This window comes from Crotalus tigris, unplaced genomic scaffold (genome assembly GCF_016545835.1).
Source record: "Crotalus tigris isolate CLP2741 ecotype Arizona unplaced genomic scaffold, ASM1654583v1 scf7180000017685.4511686, whole genome shotgun sequence".
Lineage (NCBI taxonomy): Eukaryota > Metazoa > Chordata > Lepidosauria > Squamata > Viperidae > Crotalus > Crotalus tigris.
Genome location: NW_024096565.1, coordinates 4,005,340 through 4,029,813, shown reverse-complemented (window position 1 = coordinate 4,029,813; position 24,474 = coordinate 4,005,340). Strand labels below are relative to the sequence as shown.

The 24,474-nt window shown below is 34.8% G+C and overlaps 1 protein-coding gene across 2 annotated transcripts in view; it reads left to right on the top strand.

Annotated features, from left to right (window-relative positions):
• The window catches only part of CLYBL (citramalyl-CoA lyase), a 189,682-nt gene that overhangs the window by 152,595 nt on the left and 12,613 nt on the right, over window positions 1-24,474 (top strand). Inside the window, exons 3-6 of one of the 2 annotated variants that reach the window (XM_039337762.1) lie at window positions 8,878-9,066; window positions 13,071-13,172; window positions 14,850-14,943; window positions 16,607-16,774. In XM_039337762.1, the coding sequence (XP_039193696.1) occupies window positions 8,878-9,066; window positions 13,071-13,172; window positions 14,850-14,943; window positions 16,607-16,774 (553 nt within the window). The remainder of the gene's footprint in view (window positions 1-8,877; window positions 9,067-13,070; window positions 13,173-14,849; window positions 14,944-16,606; window positions 16,775-24,474) is intronic. The other variant, XM_039337763.1, reaches the window with a different exon arrangement.

The window sequence follows — 24,474 nt, the reverse complement described above, 5'->3', positions numbered from 1 at the left end:
AAGTGGTGACTTTATATTAGAGACAAACCTAGGTTTCTGTTCCGGTTTGTAGTCTCAGTTAGGTTACAGGATTTTAAAAACAATATATATTCAGAAAAGTTTTTTTTAATTAATTGGACAACTATAATTTAAATATGAAAGAAATAAGATGGGGTTGTTTTAATTGAAATATGGAAGTTTCCATAAATCCTTCCATGTTTACAAATGTTGCATATGTAGCTTGGAATGAAATGCAAGGTTGATGTCTGTTTTTCATTTGTTTAAAAAGGAGGAATAATCTAACAAAAGGAATGGATAATCCTGCCTTTCTATTCTTTGCTTTAAAAGTCAGGTTATTCATGCAATAAATGCATCACTTATTTTATTTGGGGCAGGATCCCGATTCAGTTTTGACTGCTTCCTTAATATGTCTTGTTAGCTTTGGAGAATAGGAGAGAGCCATTACAAACTATGTTTCAAGATGCTTTTTTTAAGAACCAAAATGGTAGCTAAATTGTTCTCATTATTTGCCTTCACCCACCTATCCCTTTTGCTTAAAAAAAACAACAACAGTAATGTGATTGTTTGTCCCAGTCGCATTCTCAGCAGGGAAATGGGAAAGAAAATGACCAGACTGTTTAGACCCTGGCATTTCTAGAGAAGGGGCATCAGCTTGTGAAATAAGTTTTGCTCTTGGCACCGAGTAATCCTGCAGGACTAATGGCCTCCTTAAGAAATATGTAGGTTGCTTTTGACAAAGAAAAGCTGAAATCAGAGTATGGTGACTCTTGGTATAGACAAGAGACAAAAGCCTCAGCAGTGTCAGGCTGAATAAACAAACCACTACAGGGGCTAACATTAAATCATAATTGCATGTTTTATCATGTCAGTCCTGTCACAAAACAGCTAACTCTAGCTGCGACTACAGTAATTAATTTTCTACTGCCATCTGAAATATATGGAGTTACCCTTAACTATCAGGCAGAAGCTACAATCTGCTTGCCAGTATACCAGATCAGATTTTTTAACATTTCATGCACTGAAAGGTACTGTAATTAAACAGTCTTCTTGGGGTGCTGCTTTGCACAGCCATTCAAGCTCACATACCCGAACAAAGCTCAGTTCTGATCTATGCCTCTTTGTTATATTTAGCACCATTAATTTGTCCATTACTTTCTGACGTTTAACTGGCATTTACCTCTGCAAAAGCCACATGTCATAGAACAATGTTTTTTTTCTCTCCTTCCCTCCACCCCATGGCAATAGCATGAAAAGGGGATGGGGGGGGGTCTGCCAGCATTTGGACTATAGTGTGGATGGTCAGCTCCCTCCAGTACTACAGTTAACAAAAAATCACTATCACCATTAATGCCAATAAAAAAGAATATATTTACCAAAAAGATTTTGTCCTTGCAATCTGGTGCATTTGGCAAATCTACCTCAAGGCTGAAAAAAACAAATCTCTTTTTTCCACATCTGGGAAAAATGATCAATAAAGACATGTTTACTGGCATTCTGGTTTTTTTTTTTTTCCAGTTCTGTGCCCATTTCTCTGATTTCAAGGGGGAGGACGTGTCTATACTGAGATCAGTAGTGTGATTTCTTGTTTAGGATGCTAATTCAGATATTGTGTGATCATGCTGTTTAGTTAAGGCATTTGTTTTGGGCTGTTTATATTTGATAGTTTTATAAATAAGCCTATGGGGCTTCATCTTCAACGTCCTTTTATTCCCCAGTCTGTCTTATCCTATCTGACTGTAGAACTGAGATCACTTTAATCCCTGAAAGTTTGGAACTAATGAAATAACTGCTGAGCTGCTGCCACTGAGCCTGGTCCCAAGCTATACTGTACTTCACACTCCATTTATTCTCCAGATGGCAAAGTCTGTGCAGTCCCGCTGCGAGGATCCACTTCATCCACTGGAGTGTAAAAGTAGATGGATGTTGTTTTCTTTGCAGATGATTCAGAACTAGTAACTTGTGAAGATGCTGGTTATTAGCATCAATGGTTGCCAATTGAACCAAATGCATGTATATTCCTAAATTTCAATCTCTGTTTATTGTAGTGATGCTTGATTCATCAGCAGTGCTTTGGTAGGCAAAATGGCTACATCTCCACCGTGTTGTAACAGACATCACTGTGAACATTAGGTCAGAGATAAATATTAAAAGGACATGATTAATAGCATACACTTGCATTTTTACAAAATCTCTTAAGCATATCGTGCTTAAAACAGATGTATTCATCGTCTTATCAACATAGAATCTATGCTAATGTTCTTTTTTGGATTATTTGTTGCTTAGGCAAATTACAATTCAATTTTTAACAGACGTTTGAATTATACTACTGTAGTAGGAATTGATGGAACCTTAGAATGAAGACATGCTAAAGGAGAGGAGAGAGAAAAGAGTAAAGGAGGGGAGAAGGAAGTAGGAAGGTTGGAGGAGAAGAGGAGAAGTGGGGAGAAAGGGGAGGAGAGTGGTGAAGGAAAGAGGAGAGGAGAGGAAGAAGAGGGAAGTGGGGAAGAGAAGAAAGAGAAAGAAGGTAGAGAAGAAGGAATGTGGATACAGTGAAAGGGGAAATGGGTGAGCAACACCAAAAGTCATGTGTATGTATTTATTTCATTTTATTAAAAGTATCTTATATATGAATGTTAAAAGAATGTATGTTAACATCTGATAAATTTCACGGTATATGTATGGGGGAGAGTTTGGAAAAATAAAAAATTATTTAAAAAAAAAAGAATGAAGACATGCTAAGCAGAAAAAAATTCCTGTAGCATTGAGGGGGAAAAGGAGAGCTTAATTCAGAACTCAAACTTAAGTGCATGTTATATATTGTTATGTGTGCCATATCCTGACCAAAACTACAGAGGGATAGAGGGATAATTATTTGTTTGTACAAATAAATTTAATCAAATGCAGAAAAGTTTTTGCATGAACTATTGCATATAATTTATTCCAAATAGGGGTAGTAGGGTCTCATGAGCTTAAAACACATGATTGGGCCTAACCAGCGCTGAGAAGATAGACCGGCCTTGTGCCTTCAGGAAAAAATGGTTAGATAGAACATAATGAATAAATAATAAAGTAAATGGGAAATAATAAGAATACTAATATATTGATTTAATAAATCCTAGGACAGTTACTATTTCAAAAGAAATCCTGAACACAAGATATTTGCAGGGGGCTGGAGTGACTGACAAAAGCAGCACTGCAACCTTGAAATATAGCTCCACATTCTACATTGCAATTCACAGCATTCTGCAGTTATCACTCTTTGAAAGGGCTTGATGTAAACTTACCCAAGCATCAAAACTGCAAAAGGCTTTTATTATTTATATTGATTAGTTTGTGTGTGTGCATGTGCACATATGCATACACAGATGCACACACTAATTTGCACTTTGAAAGGAGGTTCATTAGACAGGTCTAAAATTTGTTCTTCAAGCAGATTTGAAGAGCATTTATAGGCATCCACGGGGGCGGGAGGCAAGCAAATAGCAAATACTCCCAATCCTAAACATTTAGATCAAGAAATAAGTTGCACTGACTTTTGTGGCATATACTTCCAAGTAAATGTGTTGATTGCTTCCTTTCCGTATTAGGTCAACTAGTCCAGAATTCTGCAGACATTCAATTTGTAAGCAAAGCTCATTCATCTTTGCAGGGTCTTTCTTGTGGCAAACAAAGGGGCTATCTTACATGGTCAGTGTAGACTCTTGTCATAGAATGTAGGTTTTTAAATAGGTTTTTATGAGTAAAACATATATTCACTAGGCCTTAATGCGGAGTTAATAGCAAGGCATGCAGTTTCCCCCTGAAATGTCTTTCACAAAAATCCCTTGTGGTAACCAAATAAAAACAGTTCTACTGCTATAGGATTAATGAACGTGAATAGGCAAGATGGTTTCTTTAGACTTGATTATCTTTCATGAATTAAGGTGAATATACTTGTCCCAGGATAATGTTGCAGGATCCAGTCTGGGTCAGTCACCAGAACCAGAGAGTTTTCGGACTCATGCTGGAGCCCATCTTCAAGGAACCTCTCTCTAGTGGAGTGTGTGCTTTGGGCTATTCTGTGTATTTGATTTTATTTATCTTTTACTTACAGAGATTATGTTTCCAAGGAGCTCCTAGCACAGGGAGACGCAACTAAGATTAAAAACCCTTGCAAAGACTGAACACTAACACTGGATTACAGGAAGAGAGAAGAAATGTTTTGATGTTATGCATCACACAATATTGCAGCCAAATTATTTTCAGTCCATTACTTTATATTGTTCTTCTGTATGGATGTAAATAGTTCATCATTTACTAATGGATTCAAGTGGATTCACGTCCAGACTCTACCACAAAAAATTCACTTAGGACTTTGGGCCAATCACACTCCTTCAGTCTTGCCTATCTCACTGGCTATTGCTGTCGGGATACAATGAAGAGAAATTCTCATGCGAGTCACTCTATGATCTTAGAGGAAAGACAGAAATCACATACGTAAACAAAAATGTTGGGTTGTATGCTAGGAGAAAACAATTATTGAATAAAACTGTGTTTTTATATAATACACATTGGTCTCCACAGATGGCAACAACCAGCTGGCTTTACCTGTTTATAATTAAGCAGGCTTAATTCTGATTAAATATTTGGATGGGATTCCTCCAGGTAATATCAAAACTAGACGCTAGAAAAAGACAAAGCATTGTTGTCAGAAAATTAGGCAGACAGTTGTGTCACTGAAGTGAGAAGACAGAAGTAACCTTCTTTCAAATTAAGGACCCAAAACATTCCACTAATTGAAATGGTAGGAATGGCAGGAATTCTTCTTTATTCCTCATTTTTTAGCTGAAGCTAAAAAGAAGTTCTATCATTTGTTAAATAACGAGAAGGATACTATTTCATGGGCTTTCTCCAGCTCATTTCATATGCATTCCACTGAATGACCTGCACACATGATTATGCGTGGGAAGTTAAGAAGACTATTAAAACTCTATGCCCTTATCGCTGTTAATGATGAAAAATTGAGATTGATGATCTAAAAATAATAAAATAGAATAAATGGATGTTGAAAATGACGACAGCTTCTGGAAGTACCAAATGTGCATTCCTTCACAATTTTTGATAGAAACCTAATAAGAAAATATAATAAAGTAACAATGTGACTTTGTGTTGCTAAGGAATCATATTTCCTTTAAAATGGACAATGCTAGAATGCAATGGTTCTATGAAATATCTATCCTGCACCCAACAGATGGTATGAGCATAAAATCTCTCACAGTAACACATTTTTCTGTTGAAATATAGTGAAGAACAGTAATTTCATTGCTGGTTGGTTATTTTGAGCTGTGTTATAGAAAAGAGACATATTTGAAGATTATCAACAGCAACAGACTGATGGACAAGTTCTCAGTGAGGTGGTTAATCTGTGTCCAAGCTTTATCACTTGTGATTTCTGGTGGGTGGACAGGGTTCATGCCTAGTTGACGCTTCTTTGTAAAAGTAATTATTTCTACATAGAAGACAGGTAATTCCGCAACATTGAATTGCTTATGTAGTCAGATATTTCCAAGCTTAAAACCTACCTTTGTTTAAAGATGAAGGTAGGCATTCAAGACAGGCAGGCAGGCAGATACAAAAGGAGAACAACTCACTCATTTTTTCCCCCTTTATATCTTCCCCCAAAAACCTTTCAGAGCTAGGGCTTTTATGGAGAGTGGGAGGTAAATATACAAAATGGTAGCCCCCTTTTTTTAGTTCATCACCTTTGCTATCTTGCCTTTTTTTGGTCCACCCCAAGTGGACAACACTGCATCAGAATATTGGAGAAGCCCATCAAATGGTTGCACTGTTTTTCTGGCAGTAGGAGATCACCCCATATTGGCAGAGGCCTCTAGAGCAAATATTTTGCCTATATTTGTTAAGTCCTGTAATTTGGCTTCATGTGGGTACCTAATACTTCATTTGTGAGTCATTTGTATTTACTGTAAATGCCGGCGTATAAGGTGACTTCCGCGAGCGCTGAAATTGGCGCCAAAGATGAGGGTCGTCTTATACGCCAAGTCATCTTATACGCCGGAAATACTGGTAGTTTCCGGCGTATAAGATGACGTTCTAGGAATGCAGCCCGGCTATAAAGACGGGGGTCGTCTTATACGCCGGGTCGCCTTGTACGCCGGCATTTACGGTATATTGCAAAGTAGAATATCACCTGCTTGAATCTGTTGAAATCTAGCACTAGATGGCATAAGCAGAATGATCTTTTACAGTGTTTATTGAAGAATGATTCAAGGCTCCCTGGGGGTCCCCTAGATCCTCTAAGCCAAGGGTCCCCAACCTGTGGGCTATTGCCCACTAATGGGCCATGAGGGGATTGCAACTGGGCCACGGAAATGGTGAGCAAGCACATGCATGCACACATGCATCCTAACTTGCACGAGCAGCGGACGAGCGCATGCATGAGTGGCAGGCACATATGCATGCTGCTCACTCAAATAGAGCTGTATTAATGTGTGTGCGCTTACCGACCATTTACGCAGAACCATCCCCTCTTCCCCCGCCGGACTGCAAAGCCAAAAACTTTGGGGAACTCTGCTCTAAGCAGTCTACGAAATCAAATATTTCAGTTTACAAAAATTTAAAACAATGGCACTCTTCTCATTATTACTTTTTGGTAAAAATAGTCTTTTTTAAATAAAAATTTTAACATTTAATCAATTTAATATTGTTACTTTTGTGATTCTATAAATAATTTTTGCATATGTCAATTTTAATTAATATGCTAAATATTGATAAATGTAACCCATGCAAGCAAAATCCTCCATAATTTTTAAAAGTAGATATGGGTCCTAAGAGCAAAATTTTAAGAAACAACTATCTATTGTACTGTTCCTTAAAGTACAATAAATTTTTCAGTGCAAGAAGGGAGAAAAAAGCCAATCTCATAATACTTTTGCAAGAATTCATTATGTCTCACATCCCACTGGGCTGGGAGAGTGAGGATACTATTAAAAAGAGACCCCAGCAGAAGTTTGAAAGAAAATCCCCCAATCTCAGGAAACCACAAAAAAGTGCTCCTAATTCACTAAGAAAGTGCCTAGAAATCTCCCCATATTGAAGTAACACAGATAAAAGGGTGGTAAATGTCATCTGATTTGTTTTTAGAGTCATTAACCTTCTTCCTTTTTCACACTTTCTGGTGAGGAGCATTGCTTTTTTCATGCTATAAATCAGTGCATCATAACAGCTATTTTACACCAATCTTGGCCTGATCAGTCCTGACAACTGTGAATCTTGGCCTGATCAGTCCTGACAACTGTAAACTACTATTTTTTTCAGACTCTTTAATGCAGAACACATTTTTAAATCTTTTCTTTCTCGACATCCAAGGCTAGGTTGAAGTCTTGTTTAAACAACCTTAATATTTTATGCTGTATTTTTAAATTGTTTTGACCTAGGTACTAATGAACCACATGACAATTGTTTTGACCTAGGTACTAATGAACCACATGACCCGATATATCTCCAATAATTAATTAATTACATTTGTATGCCACCCAGCTCTCCAATAAGGCGACTTAGTGCCTTATAGTGCCAGTTGGCTTAGTGACTGAGGCAGGACTAGAACTTGTGATCTCTTGGTTTCTAGCCTGATGCCTTAACCACTACATCAAACTGGCTCTGAATAATATATTATTAGTATATATAACAAAGTATAATGGGAGAAATGTTGTCTTAACTATAAACATCATTAATCTTTTCATTATTGCCATTCGGTTATATGTTAGCTAATGGACCAAATTAATTCATCTGTCCTTGAATTACATTACCCATCAGTACTTGGCCAAGGTTAATGAATAATGAAGATCTATCATGTATGAGCAGAGCTGCTTATCCATTTCGGGATCCAATCATATGTTTCATTAGATCAGTAATTATCATGATCCCTTTAGAAAAACGAAAGTCTCTTTCAAGATGAGTCTGACCTCTGGTCACTATGCATCTATATTATTTTATGATAACACTGTGGAAATAGCCATCTATTTTATTATTTATTTATTTACTTATTTATTAAATTTACATGGTCTCCCATCTCTTGAAAGGTGACTCAGGTGATACTCAACAAGCAATAAAACCACATATTGAAATACACACAGATACAACAAATATAAAAATCACATTTAAAGTATCATAAAAACAAAGATTCTAGATTCTACGATTTGGGGGAGGGGGAAGGGAGTTATTTTCCATCTTAGTCTATAGCCCAGTGTGTCTCAACCTTGACAATTTTAAGGCATGTGGACTTCAACTCCCAGAATTTTGACCATTGCTGGCTGTGGAATTCTGGAAGTTGAAGTCCACATGCCTTAAAATTGTCAAGGTTGAGAAACGCTGTTAGCCTTCTTGGTCTAGTGATTAAAGAACCAAGACGGAAACCTGGAGACTGAGTTCTAGTCTTGTAATAGGTATGAAAGTCACTTTCTCTCTTAGCACATGAGTTCAAGCTCAGGTGACAAGCCAGTTGATCAATTAATTCCTGTTGCAACCAAATGGATGGATACTCAGTTGATCTTTAAAAAGTGGATCCTGCACATGTGAGAAAATGCTAGGAAGAAAAAAAATATATAGCTTTAGGATTCTACAATGGGATCATCCCATCCAAGTGCCAGTAAGCATATATAATGCACATAAAAACAGAATTTCACCATCTTGATTTTTTGACCAAATCCCAGGGATATCCTTGCAACTATGTGACCTAGCCCAATCTTAGTATATCACGATCTGTAATGCAGGTGAATTTCTCCATTGTTTTCTTAATTAAACATGATTTTTAAAAAGTTAGATCTCAGTAAAACAAAGCATTTAGTTTCTCTTTATCTTTCTCAAAAAAAAAAAAAATAGGAAGAAGCTAGAATAAAAACTGTGGAAGCCCTTGAGAACTTTGACTTCGGTCAGACGGAGAAGTGTGTTAGGATCAATTCAGTGTCTAGTGGTCTTGCAGAAGAAGATATGAAGGTCATTTTGAAATCCAAGATTCTTCCTACTAGCCTGATGCTCCCGAAGGTTGACAGCGTAGAAGAAATAAAATGGGTGAGTCAAAACATCTGCCATTATCTCAAATAAAGACGTGCATCCAATTTCAGAAGGGAAGAAATAGAATATCATGAAGCAAATATGAAATACTTCTGCTGTTAGTACTCGATTCAGTTCACGTATTGTATAATTTACTCATTTTGTTTTGGAATATCAAACAGTAATTTAGCCCCAAAGTTTCTTATCTTCTCATAAGCAAAAACTAAATCAGATCTGAGAATTGTGACAGTGGTCCTATGCAGGAGAGAACCAAATCACATTTAATAAATTTAAAACCCTATTTTCAAGACCCACAGGACAAGGAGAATAGTTTGTAACTGCAGATGCATTATGTATATATAAAAAGAGGTGGATTTAGAAATGCAATACTAATATATTATAATGCAGTTTTGACAAAGTAAAATTAAACAAAAACTGTTAAGAATCAATGCTTCTGTTCATTATACTTGCAGCCTAACAGTCATGATATAGAATTTATTCTCCATGTTAGAACTGTCAACCTCCAGCTTGAATATCTTTTCACTTTTGACAAGAACATTTTGGTGGATGGAGGAAGCATTTTACCAACATGTGAAAAAAATATGGTAGAGATAGAAGGAAAGGTCACATGTAAGGGCAATCAAAAGAATAAACAGGAAGCTTTTAACTAGTGTTTTTAATTAGGAAAGATATTATTTCCTGTCCAGCCCTATATGTCTTCCTTTTAAATTGCTGGCAGGTGTGTTTGTTTTTCATGACTGACTTTTCAGCCCATAGAAACAGAGATGTAAATAGTTAGTCTGTTAAATTGCATAAGAAAATGCTGAAATGGGCCTAATTATACTATAATTGTGTTGACTGTTGAAGAGGAATTTTCATTTCATTTTACCATATTATTTCTTGAGAACATTATTGAAGTCAATCAAGCTTCATTATACTTTGTTTTCTGAGCATGGGGTAGAGATGAAGATGAGCACACATTAAATGTACAATCCATAAAGGAAAAAAATGGGGATAAATAGATTCTGAAGTTCAATCACGTGTCCTCATCTAGTCTAAATCTACTAGTTTTAAGTGAACATAGGATCTTTATAATTCTTGCCCAGTCAGCAAGTCAGGAAAGTATTGTTTAGTAATTGAGTCTACTTATTAATCAAGTATCAGTGAAAGAAAACATTCTAACATTCAGAAAATCTAACGTCCAGTAGGTTCAAACATACTCACAACAAATCATTTGATTCTTTATTTTATCACATTCAGTGGATCTTACAGACAGCAAGATCTAAATTTATAATAGCACTTACAACTGCTATAAAGAAGATTGGAAATTAATTCTCTTTTTTGTTGCTTTTTAAAAACTTTTTTCCCCTTTCTTGCACTTTTAGCTTTCTTTATTTCTTTTTCTGTTCATTTTCTTTCTTTACATTACTTTGTATTAGTTTTTATTTCCCTTTAAAAATTGTATATATATATATATATAATTAGTATGTATAAATATACAAAAATGTATTTTTGTAGATACATGTAAAAAGATCTAAAGGCCTTTTGTTGATTGAGCAAACAGCAGACTAACACATCTGAGAGTTGGTTATGCATATTTGTATTTCCATTCTATCCAAGGTTTTAGAACGATTCAATAAATATTCCCTGGGTGTGAGAAGACTGGACTCTAGTTTCCCTCAGCCTTGATTTTTCCTGGAAGCAGAGCCCATCTTTCCTTCCTCAATCCTCTCCTAGATGCGTTCCTCTTACTTTGCTTTTAAGATGGCTATTGCTGTGGAAAGCTTTTGGCTGTTTATTTTTGTCCTTCATTTTGATTTATGTGAAGCCTAAAACCTGGAGACTGATGCACAACTAAAAGACGGGCTTACTTGTTTCCTTTTGTGTGAGAATCTCTTGCTCTCTCTTTGTCCTTCAGATGGGTACTTGTTTGACTGGCATGGCTTATTGGACTATAACAAGCCTAACTCTGGCTCTTTTGTTGTGGGACAATCCGCCCACAAATCCTGAACAGTGGGCATTCTTCCCAACACACTATTGGGTGTGCACTGGAATTGAAAGAATGGCTAAAGCCTGCGCCTTCATCCCCTCCCCAATCTTTGTTTTCTGTCTCCCCCCTTTCCTTTTTTCCAGCCCTCTCACTGAAATGAACACTTTACCAAGCCGGAAACATTTAATTGTCTCCTTTTGAAAAAAAAAATTAATTGAAACTTCTCCACTAGTTGCCTTTTGTATTTGGTGCTAATAGTACTTAAAAGGGGGAAAAGGAAGGAAGGAGGAAGAGAAAAATAATTAAAATGGGAAAAAGAAACATTATTGGATTCAGACTTTATCTGATGGTTCCCAAATCAAGACATAAAGATTTCAGCAGATACACAGAAGTAGCATTTGGACGGGAGGGGGGACTTCCATTTTTTTAATCATTTAACTTACAAAGAAGCTCCAATATAAAATTTAAATTTTGAGTATTCATGCTTGTGATATTATTAGTGAATAGCTTTGTTTGATTATCACACTGTTGGTCTAGCATCAGATTACGGCTCTGTGTCCATTGGCCCTTACTTCTAAGTAGGCAGGTTGATAGAGGGTTGGGCTTCCTAAGTCTTGCTTCTTATTCCTTTTCTTGACTTTCTTCCCTTAATTCCTTACATTCTGGGATTTACTAGCTTGTGAAAAGATCAGACAAGCAGTGGAAGTGGTGACAAGGGTGGCTGCATGAAAAAAAAAGGGAAGGACAGAGAATATGCAGAAAGAATTTTTTGAATTATTTTGACCTAATGTAAAGCTCCTGAAAAGTGGTTAGAACCCTTTTCAAGATGCTGTGGTTCTATTTTCATTTTGTTTTGGGGAGGGGTGAATTTGGGGGGGAAGAGAAGCGCTAAAAGGGGAAATAACACCTCTAATCCAGTTTCTAGTAAATAGGCTGCCAGGTTTCAAAATGAGTTTCCTTTATATTAGTCAGAATATTATGCTAAGCCTTAAGCATTAGTTTTTTATGTTGCCATAGCAGCCTTATTCCTGCAGGGTTGTGACCTGTGATGATTACAGTACAAAGCTTATAGGGACTTGAAACCCCCTTTGAAGATGAAAAGTCTTTGATGGTTTATATTTATGCAAATCTCTTAGATATGATTTACCCAACTGAGACTGAATGGAGAGATGATTAAAATTCCCTTTTTCTTTGATAGCCATTAATGGTTAAATATTCCTTAAATATAAAAATGATGCAAGATTTTTTCCCTCCTGTCTTTATTGACTAAAATTTACTTAGCATACCTGTGATATGTTTATCTCCCCACACATTGCTAGATCTGGACAGACATAATAGATTTACAATATACTGAGGTAGTTTCTCCCCCTCCTTCTCTTTTGAAAAGAGAAAAAGAGAAAAAAAGAAATCTGTACAAGAGCTTTTGTATGTTCCCAGATGATAGATTTGGGAATCAGGGGTACCCCACCGGCAGCTCAGAGCTAGCTGTGAACTGCTCTCATGGAAAAAATTGGAAAGCTTTGGTCTTCAAAGAATTAAACTTCTTTTTAAGGCCCTTCCTAGGTAAGCAAAAATTATGAAGAAAAGGCCTCCAGGACAAAGGGTAACAAGGCTGTGATGAATTATGTGGATGCCACTTTGGAAGGCTAGAAAAAATATAGGCATGTCAGTGTCAAACATGAAATAAAACAGAATTGTCAGGTATATGAATCCTTCCTTGTTTTAAAGATCCTGCTTATTTGCATTTAATAAAGGCAGGGTGATGATAGGTATTAGGCAAATATGTATGCAGCTAAACCTGTACTGCTGGAAACATATGAGTAATGCCAGCATTCTTCAAGATAGGCCTTATAATAACAGACTCAAAACACAAGGGCAGAGAATTGGACTAGCAATCTGGACGCTGGATTGTCTGCTTGCTGGTTGGTAATTTTGTGCAAAGAAATTACAGACCATTTTTGTAGAGTTTTTTTTTTAAAAAAACAAAACAAAACCAGGCCCTAATATTGTGTCCTCTCTGTAATGTTCTTAGTTTATAGAGAAATGTGCATGGCACTTACAAGGCCGAACACTCATAGAGCCGATCAATTTCATTCCTTTTGTGGAAACTGCAATGGGTTTGCTCAATTTTAAGGTAAGAAAGATCTGTTTAATTCAGTAACTCTGAATAAAGTCCTAAACGTATAGATTATACATCCCATTAAATAAATAATTAACACCTTCATAACTGGAAATGGGAAACAAACTATTATGTTTTAAAAATTATATCGCTTTCATATTTTATATAAATCCATTCATTTAGCCCTAATTATTACATGACATAGGTGCTGCTTTCTTCTGTACTACTGCAATTACTTTAAGCTCGTCAGTATTAATACACTGTATAAAAGACACGCAAGTCTCAAAAATAGCCCCAAATAGTTTTTTGAAATATTCTAACAACTATCATGATTTATTTTCTCTCTTTTGCCTTTGAATTTTAGGCATCATATTTAATATTTTAAAAGCATTTTAAAATGGAATTGAAAGAATATTGATTTTTTTTCCTCCCAAATTTGAAGATTTTTTTTTTTAAAAAATGTTCATGCTCAACTGGCCCTAAGAGTTAAAACAAAATACATGAGAATTTTCAGGATGTAATATCCCTATGACATGACTATGTGTACAATCGTTTTCTCTTCCGTTTTTCTACCTCCTCCCCCTTCTCAATGGTGATGAATGCATGCAGATAGCCTATTTTTGGCATCCAACCTGTGGGTTTCTGTGGAAGAAAGATATTAATGCTGAAACTTAGTGCAGCCCAGTCAGGCCAAGATTTCTTGTAAAAGTTTGGTATTATTTGAAGGAGATACTAGGAGGCCTTTGTGGCTATTGTGTTAATATAAATCCCAGTTTTAGAGATTTTTTTCAGTGTAGGCTAAAGAACTACTAATTATACATCTTAATGCAAAAGGTTTAAGTACTTCCTCCTCTCATTTAATTAATATTATCTCTTTCCTCAAAAATGAACCCCAAAGAAAAAGAATAATTAAATTCTGTCCTGAAAAAATATCAACTATGATTTTCTATGCTTAGAAGTTGTAGAGATTAAAATGGCACTACAGGTACTGATTATGTCTGCTTACAGTATTGCTTAAAATAAGCTGAACATATTTTAGCTGGTTATTCACAGAAAGATTCTTGCCAGCATTGCATTATTGCTATCTATCAAATTATATTTCTAAATAAATAAATATTTTATTATTCAAAACTTGCAATGATACTGGAAAACTTGCAATGATACTAGAAAATCCCCAAGATATCATTTTCAAATGATTTTCTATGCTACTTGTTGGATTTTTTTATCTCCTGTAATTATATTAATTTGAAGATATATAAGGAGCATCAGTTGATAACATACCAACTGCCTATTAAATTGTGAGTAGTTGCAATCTCCATCTGCAATGTATTAAGCCAAATATGCTTCAGTTGTGTTTCTCTGCAGTGCTAAATATTTGGAATCTTTTAAAAAGTCCCATACTTTACACACTATGTAGTGATTTTTATTTTTTTATTACACAAGTCCAAAAGTAGTTGTCACATTGGAAAAACCTTTAACATAAAATCCAATAGGGAAATAAAATATTATATTCTGCATTTTCGTTTTAATTATACTGCATTTTTACATCCAGAATATTTATTTTTTAAATTTGGGTGTGGCTATCATTTGTTATTATTTTAGGATAAGAAATATAACAAAAGTATCTTTTTTATTACAAAACTAATTTTTGAAATGCTGCTTCTTGTATTAATATTTATGTTGCACTTAAAGGCTGTTTGTGAAGAAACTCTGAGAAGAGAACCACAGGTTGGCCTTCATTTAGACGCTGTGGTATTTGGAGGCGAGGATTTTCGTGCCAGTATAGGTATTACCTTTTTAAAAGAATATGTTAATTCAGCAGTGGTTATGATACTGTGCTCCATTTGGTTTTACCATATGCCTACTGAAATCAATAGTAAATATATTTGACTATATCTGATTGTAATTCTATGATAAACTTTTGCATTATCTTTATAGGCTAAATAGTCTAAGAATTAACATTAACCTGATAAAGCTGTAATTTTTGCAAAAAAAGAAAATAGAAAATTCTGTTTACTGGCATATAAAAAATAATATAAGATTTTATGGGGGAAGTTAATAATGAGACCATCTCTTTATATGCACATTTAAAATTTAAATATTTTTTAAAATTCTTGAAGTAATAGAATGTATATGATGTAATATTTTGGTGTACAAACTATGAACTATTCTTAATACTTTAGCACTCTATCTTTATTTGCATGTCTATTTGATTGCACATGTCTTAACATATGTGCTTGCTGCCTGGGGATACAAGAGTTGTAGACCAAGACCATATGGAGGGTAACAAATTAAAAAAAAATGCCCTGGGCAAATAATTTATTTTTATTGCCTCTGTATCTTCAGATATTGTTTATCATTTTTCAAAAAGTAAACAAGGTCAGCAGCTCTTCTTTTTATTATTCACTTATGGCAGGTCCCTAAGTGTGAACTGGATTGCCTAATAAGAACTTGTGGATTATGTTCCCACAATGCAGGATTCCATATTTAATTGACTATAGCTTGGGGAATTAACTCAATTTCCTAGATCAGTGTTTCCCAAACTTGACAATTTTAAGGCATGAGGACTTCAACTCCCAGAATTCCACAGCCAGCAACGCTGGCTGTGCAATTCTGGGAGTTGAAGTCCACATGCCTTAAAATTGTCAAGGTTGAGAAACACTGTCCTAGATCCATACTGAGTTATAAACTTATCATATTGGATACTTTCCACACACACACTAAACCACAGCTTAAACAGTCACATTCTAGTCTGACATGTGAACCCAACCTCTGAGGACAATGCAGTTCAGAATCAGCCCTACCAAAAGAAAGAAATTCAATATATAATGATGCATAATAAGACCTTCAGCAGGTTTTCTGTTAATGCTTCAAAACAAATCTCAAGTATTCTACTTAAGATATTAAATATAAACATTATTTCAAAGTTAAAATTTTAAAATTTGAATAAATTATAAGAGAAATTAGTATACTTACATAAGTATACATATACTTATGTAAGTGTAAGTAAATACATAAATAAATAATTAAATAAATTTATGTAATGTGTATAACCAAAAGGTTTCCTTATGATACCAAAAAAGCAATTTTAGATGCATTACTGGCACTACTATGGATTAAATGAGTTCAGCATCATTTAAGGATATTTTCTTAATGTTTGTGTATGTTTTATTACATCCATTATTTTGTAGTGGGCCTTTTTAATAAATAAAAATAGATGGTAGCAAAACTAAATGAAATTTATTAAAAATAGATGTAGTAAGAAAGCAAGTGTCTGTGAGTTGAATAATAGTCTTTCAAAGATTTCTTAAAAATTGTAATCACATAACAATCTCTTATTATCTTTCTTTTGAAAATCGAAAACAAATGTATTCTTAACTAAAGCTCTGTTATAATCATTTGAAATATGAGAATTAAATTTTTATACACAATGTGATCTTTCATTTCAGGTTCAACAAGTAGTAAAGACACTCATGATATTCTTTACGCACGGCAAAAAATTATTGTCACAGCAAAGGCTTTTGGTTTGCAGGCCATAGACCTTGTCTTTATAGATTTCCATGATGATGATGGTCTACGTAAGCAATCAAAAGAGGGTGCCTCAATGGGTTTTACTGGTATGCCTTTTAGTTAATATTTCAAATATATTAATCTTCTTCTTAATCTTAGACCAGATACGATACTCTAGAGTCTGCTTCATAACTTAAGCCTACTCGGTGGATGGTCAAAGAATTCTAAAACTATAACTTTTCAGAATTTTTGCTTTAAGACAGCAGAGGAAACACTCAAGGTGGAAAAATTAAGCCCTTAAAATTCTTTCAGCGTATTGCACCCATGTGTTATTCTTTTGTTAGCAAAAGTACAATATAAACAATGCATAGTCTCCTGCTCTTACCATTCAGCCGAGACATAATCTTGGCCAAAAGTCTGGGCACATTCCATTTTCCCATTCAGCAAGCCTGCAGGCATACATTTATACTCAAAAATTGTTCCCACTGCACTTTGTATGTCAGATGCTTTAAAGGTCTTTAGCTGATTTGACCAAAACTTTCCCCTATATACAAATAGCTATTATACGTAGATTCAATTGAATAAATGGAAAAAAAATCTTGAGAGCCAGGATTTTATTATGAAGTATATGAGAAACCCCCATCCCACCCCATATGCTAATTCGGCTTTGATAGCTATTTTCCTGTCAGTCTTCTCTGTGAGCTGCTGTCCTATATTCTGAGTTGTTTCCCAGTAATTGCCTGTTCACCTGATGACACCTACGGGTACTGGCAACACTGCACAATCAAGCAAGCTTCTTACAGCCAGCCACTGTAACCTAGGCATTTCACCCGTGATTGGTACACTAGATCATACAAGCACCCCTGTGAGACACGACACATAACAAAGATTGCAGTTTCGTGATAAAAATCAGCTACTTAGCTCACACATGCAGCCTTTAATGTGTTTCAAAAACAACAGCACCAACACTGCAGTGATATGTTTCATTTGCTTTACATAGAAGGTATGCAAGTTTTAATACCAGGGAGTTCTTAATCTAATAAGAGGCCAGTTTTAAATAAAAAGATCCGAATGCAAACATGGTATCTTGCTGGCTTCTGGGGGAATTAAATTGAAAGAACTGCCTGAATTGCTAGGTGGCCTGGAGGATACTTATTCTGAAAAACACAGACACAAACACACAAACTAGAGGGATTTGTTTTCTATTCTTCTAAATGAGAATTTACAAAAAGAATCAACCAATGACTTGATTAATTGCAAAATATGTGCATGTTTCCCCCTTATTTGAATCGATTTTTGCTAATATTATTTTATAGCAAAAAGATAAAGATCTATGTCTGTATAGTTCTCTTGACAACATAGAAGTGGTTTCTCATGGCCTCCTTCCAGTCTGTGCTCCAACTTTCTAATCTCTGATGATCTCCATCTCACCATTAATCAGAACTTCTGAACTTTTCAAGATTGGTCCCAGTTAGCTGTGAGGATGTACTTACCCGTAGCAAATTATTTTTCCTTCTTTGAAAAACTGTTTGAAAAAGACCTGTTCACCTGGATTAAAGCTAGCTCAGTGATAAGTAATTTGAATTTAAAAAAAAAATCGTAGGAGTGGCCCATCACAATGATTTTTTTTAATTTCATTTTTGTGCTACCATTAGCGTTTGCTGTTACTGAACTAAAATGTATATATTTTATACATGTGATGAGTACTTTCTATTGATATTATTAGGTTTAAATTTGGTCAGCAGCGTTACAGCTTGCTTTGCTTGCTGTTGTATTATTACACAGCAGCTAAAGAATTTTCCCCATGCAGTTTAAAGCATTTCAGTTCAACTCTACAAACCTTATTCCATTATATTTGCCTATAGCCAAATTACAACTTTTTACCAAACAAACGGTTTAATGAGTTCAATCATTGTTTAAAGAAGGTTGGACCCAGATCCTATCTTATTTGAGAGGCCACTCAGAAGCTTGGCAGCTTCTTTAAAGAGTTGTGCTATATGGCCAGGATTGAATTTTTAAAGAACAAAACTCTCATCCTAATTCAGTGATACCTGTATATGAATAATGTACAGGTACCATTTTACAGGCATAATGGCTTGGGTTATCACCGTATCATTTTTAATAATGTGAGCATTTTCTCAAAAAAGAAAGAGATTCATCAGTTTTAAAATTCAGCTGAAGAGAAGGTTGGTTTTGCCAATATGGTCAAATGGGAAATATGAAGTTAAGTATGGAGGTGAAGGCAGGATATAAATTCTGCAACCCATCTAGCAAAAGGATCTTTAATTTCCAGAAGAAGGAAATAACAAACCATTTTTATATTGTTGCCTGTCTATAAGAACATGGCTGAAAAATTCAAACAAGTTGCAGGTATATATTATGGATTAAATAATGATGAATGATTAGTGTCACTTAGAAACCTGAATAAGGTTGCCAGGATGCTTTGACCTGGAGAATATATGGCCAAAAAGGTATGGTCAGAACAGAGCATACGATCAGATCAACAGCTTTCCTTAAAAACAAAAAACACCTGGAAAACAAGACGATCAACACCTAACTTTCAGTGTCAAGCAAGAAAGGAGAAGAATAAATACCTTGATCAAGAATGTCACCAAGCAGAGGAACATGGGAGGTACTTTTAAGAAAATCATAAGAAAATGTACAGCTGAAGTAAGGAATATTAATTATGGTAGTAGTCTATTAGAGCAAATGAAAGTGGAAAGGCTGAACCGAACTCTTATATAAATTAAAGTATGAAATGATAATGACAAAAATATGCTTGAGACAGAGAGCACACTGAGTAACTGGAAAAGGCTCTCTGTCAAAAAATATGAAAAGAAACCAGCCTAGAGACTGGAAATAATTGGAGGTTGTACCCAGGGCTTTTTTTTTCATACAACGCCTAGAATGGAGTTCCGGCACCTTTTTTGGATGGAACCTTGTAGGGTAGGCAAGGCGGGTTGTATGATGTGTGTGAGTTCCGGCACCTTTTTTTTTTTTTTTTTAGAAAAAAAGCACTGGTATACTTAACTGAAGAAGAGAGAAATAAAAAGGAATGTACGAATTACTGACTTATTGTACTAATTCCTCACACCAAAAATTTTTCAGCCTAGGATCTTAGTAAAAAACAATAATACCAAATATGGAAAGAGAATAAAACCAAATGAACTATCAAGTTTCAAAAAAAGGCAGAGAGGCACAAGAACAGAAAGTGAATATTTAGAAAGTACATAATAGAGGAAATCGAGTACAATAAGGAAGTGGAGCTTACTTCATTGTACAATGCAAAGTTATAGATTGGGGAAAAAAGTATATTATCCCAGTTCTGTTTAATTTAGAATGAGTATTGTGATAATTTACAGTCATTGCGTGTTAGTATTTGAGACTCTAATATGGATTGCAAACTTGGAAATGATGTTATTTTTATCAGAGTCCCAAACACTATTAGAGATATGCAGATGACACTATTGTTTAAGCCAAAAACAAGCAAGACTTAGAAAAACCTTCTCAATAAGTAAAAAAGGGAAAGTGAAAAATCAGACTTAAGCTATAATATTGCAAATGCTGTTAGTGTCAACCAGCCTACCTAATTATAAGTTCACTTGAACCTAACAGCAAAGAAGTGAGAAAGATATCTAATTTTGTTGAAGAAAAGATCATGAAGAACAAGGATATTTCTATCACAGCAAAGAACAAGACAGTTAAAGCACTGGTCTTCCCAGTGGCCTCTGGGTATGATAGGTTGCACATTAAGAAAGAATGAAACAAGATGCTTTCAAATTATCAGTCTAGAGATATTTTCTGAGGATACCATGGAATGCAAAAAAACCTCCACATCAAATAAAGACTGACAGTTCTCTTGAAGTAGGAACAGCAAGCAAAAATTCACATACTTTGGACATGTGATTCAAGCTGATAGATAAGGGACTAAAAAAATCAATATGCCTGGGAAGTTTGAGAAGACAACAGATAATAAAGAAGATGGATAAATCAAAGAAATTACAGACCTGTCCCTGGAATAGCTACAAGTTGAGACTAAAGGCACATCAAGATATCAAGCATTTGTCCACATAATTACCATAAATTTTGAATTTGATAACACATAATTAACTGGGGAATTAATACCAATGGCAGGCAGGTTCAGATGCTATTAAAAGTCCTTTATAATACATTCTCAATATGGCCACTGGACCTCAACTTTACCACTGTCGGTTCAGAACCCTGAAATTATTAACCAACCAGCCATCTGTTGCAGAATCAAAATCAAATAACTTACTCTCAAGAAATGTATTTGTTAGCATGTACCTCCAAGTATCAGTTTACTATTTTATCCTCAAATAAAGGTTACATTCTGCAATCCTATCTGGTTCTGTGTAGGATTGGGCTAACTATTAATATGCAGACATAGATATGTCACTTTCACAATGGATTTTGCAGATTTCTAAACACTTTACACATTCAAGATAAATATGACATCTTGAGATAATTATGTGTCGTATTTTCATAGTTATACTGCAGAGAACAAGATATTAACAATAGTTGATTTCTAGGGCAAATTGAGCTTAATCTAGAATTTCTTAACTCCACGCTATTTCCCATTTGTGGTTTCTCTGAGTTATGGGCCTCATGTAAAATATATAGAACCCAATTTCATTCTGAAATGTTTCTTACACAACCTGGCAATTTTTCTTCAAATTCAAAAAGTCCTAGCTTTCAGCATTTGTTGCTTTGTTTGATAAAGCCATTTCAAGATATTTTTGAATGCAGAAGTAAATACACCAGGATATGGTTCAACTTCTTGTTCCACCAGGATAATTTCTTGAAAATATTGCAGCAGAGATAGGATGGTTTGCTATCATCTAATTTTCTCCTCTAACATACAGTTTAAAACATTGTTTCTTCCAGCTTCCTCTTTAACTTTACACTGACAACATAAAAAAAGCAGAAAGCAACACATTTGCATATTAGCATCTATTTGACAGGATTTCTTCTGTTTAAAACTACAGTTGGAGCAATATTATCAGAAAAGTGTGATAGTTTTTACCATGGCTATCAGTAATATCAGCTAAGAATGACTTTGATAGGAAGGATCCATATGCAGGCATGTACAATTTCAGCTATGTGATCAAAGCCTTGTTTCTTTATTGCAGGGGTGTCAAACGGCCGGCCCACGGGCTGGACGCATCACACAGAAGCCGCACCCACCCCATTGCCGGCAATGGCAAAACAGTCCCAATATGTCACGCGACGTCACATGATATTACAAATTTGACATGTCTGCTTTATTGGAAGAAACTAAAACAAAATCTGTATCATTGAACTAATGCATGAATATATCCCTCAAGGCTTTTTGTCTTAAATTGTTATGGATACATTTTTCAAATGTAGTAAAAAGTATGCATATACACTCATTTTTAAAAAAAGTTAGTTGAAATTTAATATAATTTCAGAACTCATAATTTCTAATAGTTTTCAATTTTTTAAATATATTTTTATTAAAAGTTTTAAGAACTGCAACAAATGAAATTAAAACAGAAAAAGTGAAAAATAAAAAAGGAACATAAAAAGCTAAAAATATAAGTCGACAGGGATTTCCTGTCACCATTAAATGTGGATATTGTCTTTCCTCTAATGAAAGATGCTACTTTATCCATCTCAGCAAGATTTGTCAATTTCACTAGTCATTCCTTCATAGTGGGTAGTGCCAACCACCAGTCATCTACTGTCCTTAATAATAAATAATCTGTATTCCCATGAAGGTCCAGTCTGTCTAATTTTGCTATTTTTAAAACCATTTTCATCAGAATATAAAATGTATTACCCCTTTATCCATTTAAAACCTTCCTGAATCACAATCTTGTTAATTCCAAAAAGAAAACAACTCACCAAGTGTCTTCAGAGTCTTTGATCCTCTTTGTTGTTTGGAATATCTCTCTTAGATTGTAAATTAATAAAATCCAAAGTTGTTTAAAGAAGAGAGGCTTTTGCCAGTTATATGTCTATAAAGCAGGGGTCTTCAAACTTAGCCCTTTTATGACTTGTGGACTTCAACTCCTAGAATTCCTCAACTAGGCGTGCCTGGCTGAGGAATTCTGGGAGTTGAAGTCCACAAATCATAAAAGGGCCATGTTTGAAGACCCTTGCTATAAAGGCTGTTTAGCAATTAAGGCATGTTGATAATCTGACTCCTAAACTGCTTAACTTGCAATCTGCCACAAGAAGCTCAATTCCTGTGGTCTCCTTGTGAGGAGTAGCTCTGTTAGGGCATAAATGGACAATCCTCCAAATTCTTCTTCTTTTTGAAAGATTTTTGCCAGCCAGAACCTGGCTCCTGGTTGCTGATTTCACTGTGGTGATGTCCCTGCTCATGAAGCCACTCATAGGGACATCCAGGGCTTTTTTTCTCATAGAACGCTCAGAACGGAGTTCCGGCACCTTTTTTGGATGGAATCTTGTAGGGTAGGCAAGGTAGGTTGTATGACATGTGTGAGTTCCGGCACCTTTTGTTTTTTAGAAAAAAAGCACTGGGGACATCTAACTTGCCGAAGGTCCTCATTTGGAAGTTGTATTTCTTCAATTCTAGTTAAAATGTTCTTGTGAAAAATATTCATAATGAACTTTTCAGAATTACTATGGTAAAAGCCATATGACTTCCAGTTTTCTTTTCACATTCATTCAGTAATAAATGAAAATTTGAATTTCATACAAATATACAAAGTACAACAGATCACTGACTCATAGTACCTCTCTGTTTTGTAATTCTGTATGCCCCTGCCAAATTTGACACCAAAAATATTTGTTTTTTAAAAAATATCATTGTTAGTTCCTACCAATGGTTTTTAAATTCCTTCTTTTACCTTAAATCTTTTACTGTATAATAGTATGCATTAAGTGTAAATCCTATGCTACTCTTTGTCCTGTATTGCCCTAGCAATAAAATAGATATAAGACCCCAATATATATAATTTCCATTACATTTAATCAACACTCTGAAATGCAGTAGTTTTTTTAAGGCCATTCTTGATAACTGTTAATCATTATAGCCCAGGGATTTATATTAGGACCCTGGGTTGAATTCAGAATTAGCCATATTAACAGGAAGCCATTTAAGATCAATGAAGTCTATATGTTAGTCATGATTGTCTCCAATGAATTCTGTTGGAGACTTAAGTCCACAGGTTTTGGGATATACAAGGAACAACAACATGCAATTGCAGTTTTTTAGATTTTTGTTGATCTTAAAAAATGGAAGGCCTTTTGCCATGATATTTTTAAATTCCATTCACATTTTTCTCAAAACAAAAAATGTCTCAATTTGAAAGATAATTTAGCAGTAATTTAGGGATCCCTGTTTTGAAATACAATGCTTCTTTTGAAATATATTTTATCGGAGCTTTCATCATGAAATATTTGTGCAAAATTATTCTGAAATTATAATTTAATAAGAGTGCAAATCCAGTACATAAGTATGATATTCATTCTTGTGACATAAATTCAAATATCTTAATTTGGAATAATCAAAATTTGAGCAGAATACTAATGTTTTTAGAGGAATCATGTTTTACAAATTAGCGTTTGAACAGCTGAAAATAAATCTACATGAAAGTTATGGAGCAGTTGAATCTCACATTACAAATACCTCAATTATAAGTGATAATATAATTAAAATTTGATAAAATAAAGCAAGCTGGGGTTTCAAAAGGGTATCTAAGAAGCATTAAACAGATCTCTATATTAATAAATTTTTAAAGAATGGACAAAATTGACCCCAAATCTTTTTAAAGTAAAATAAAGTTTTCTTTCTCCT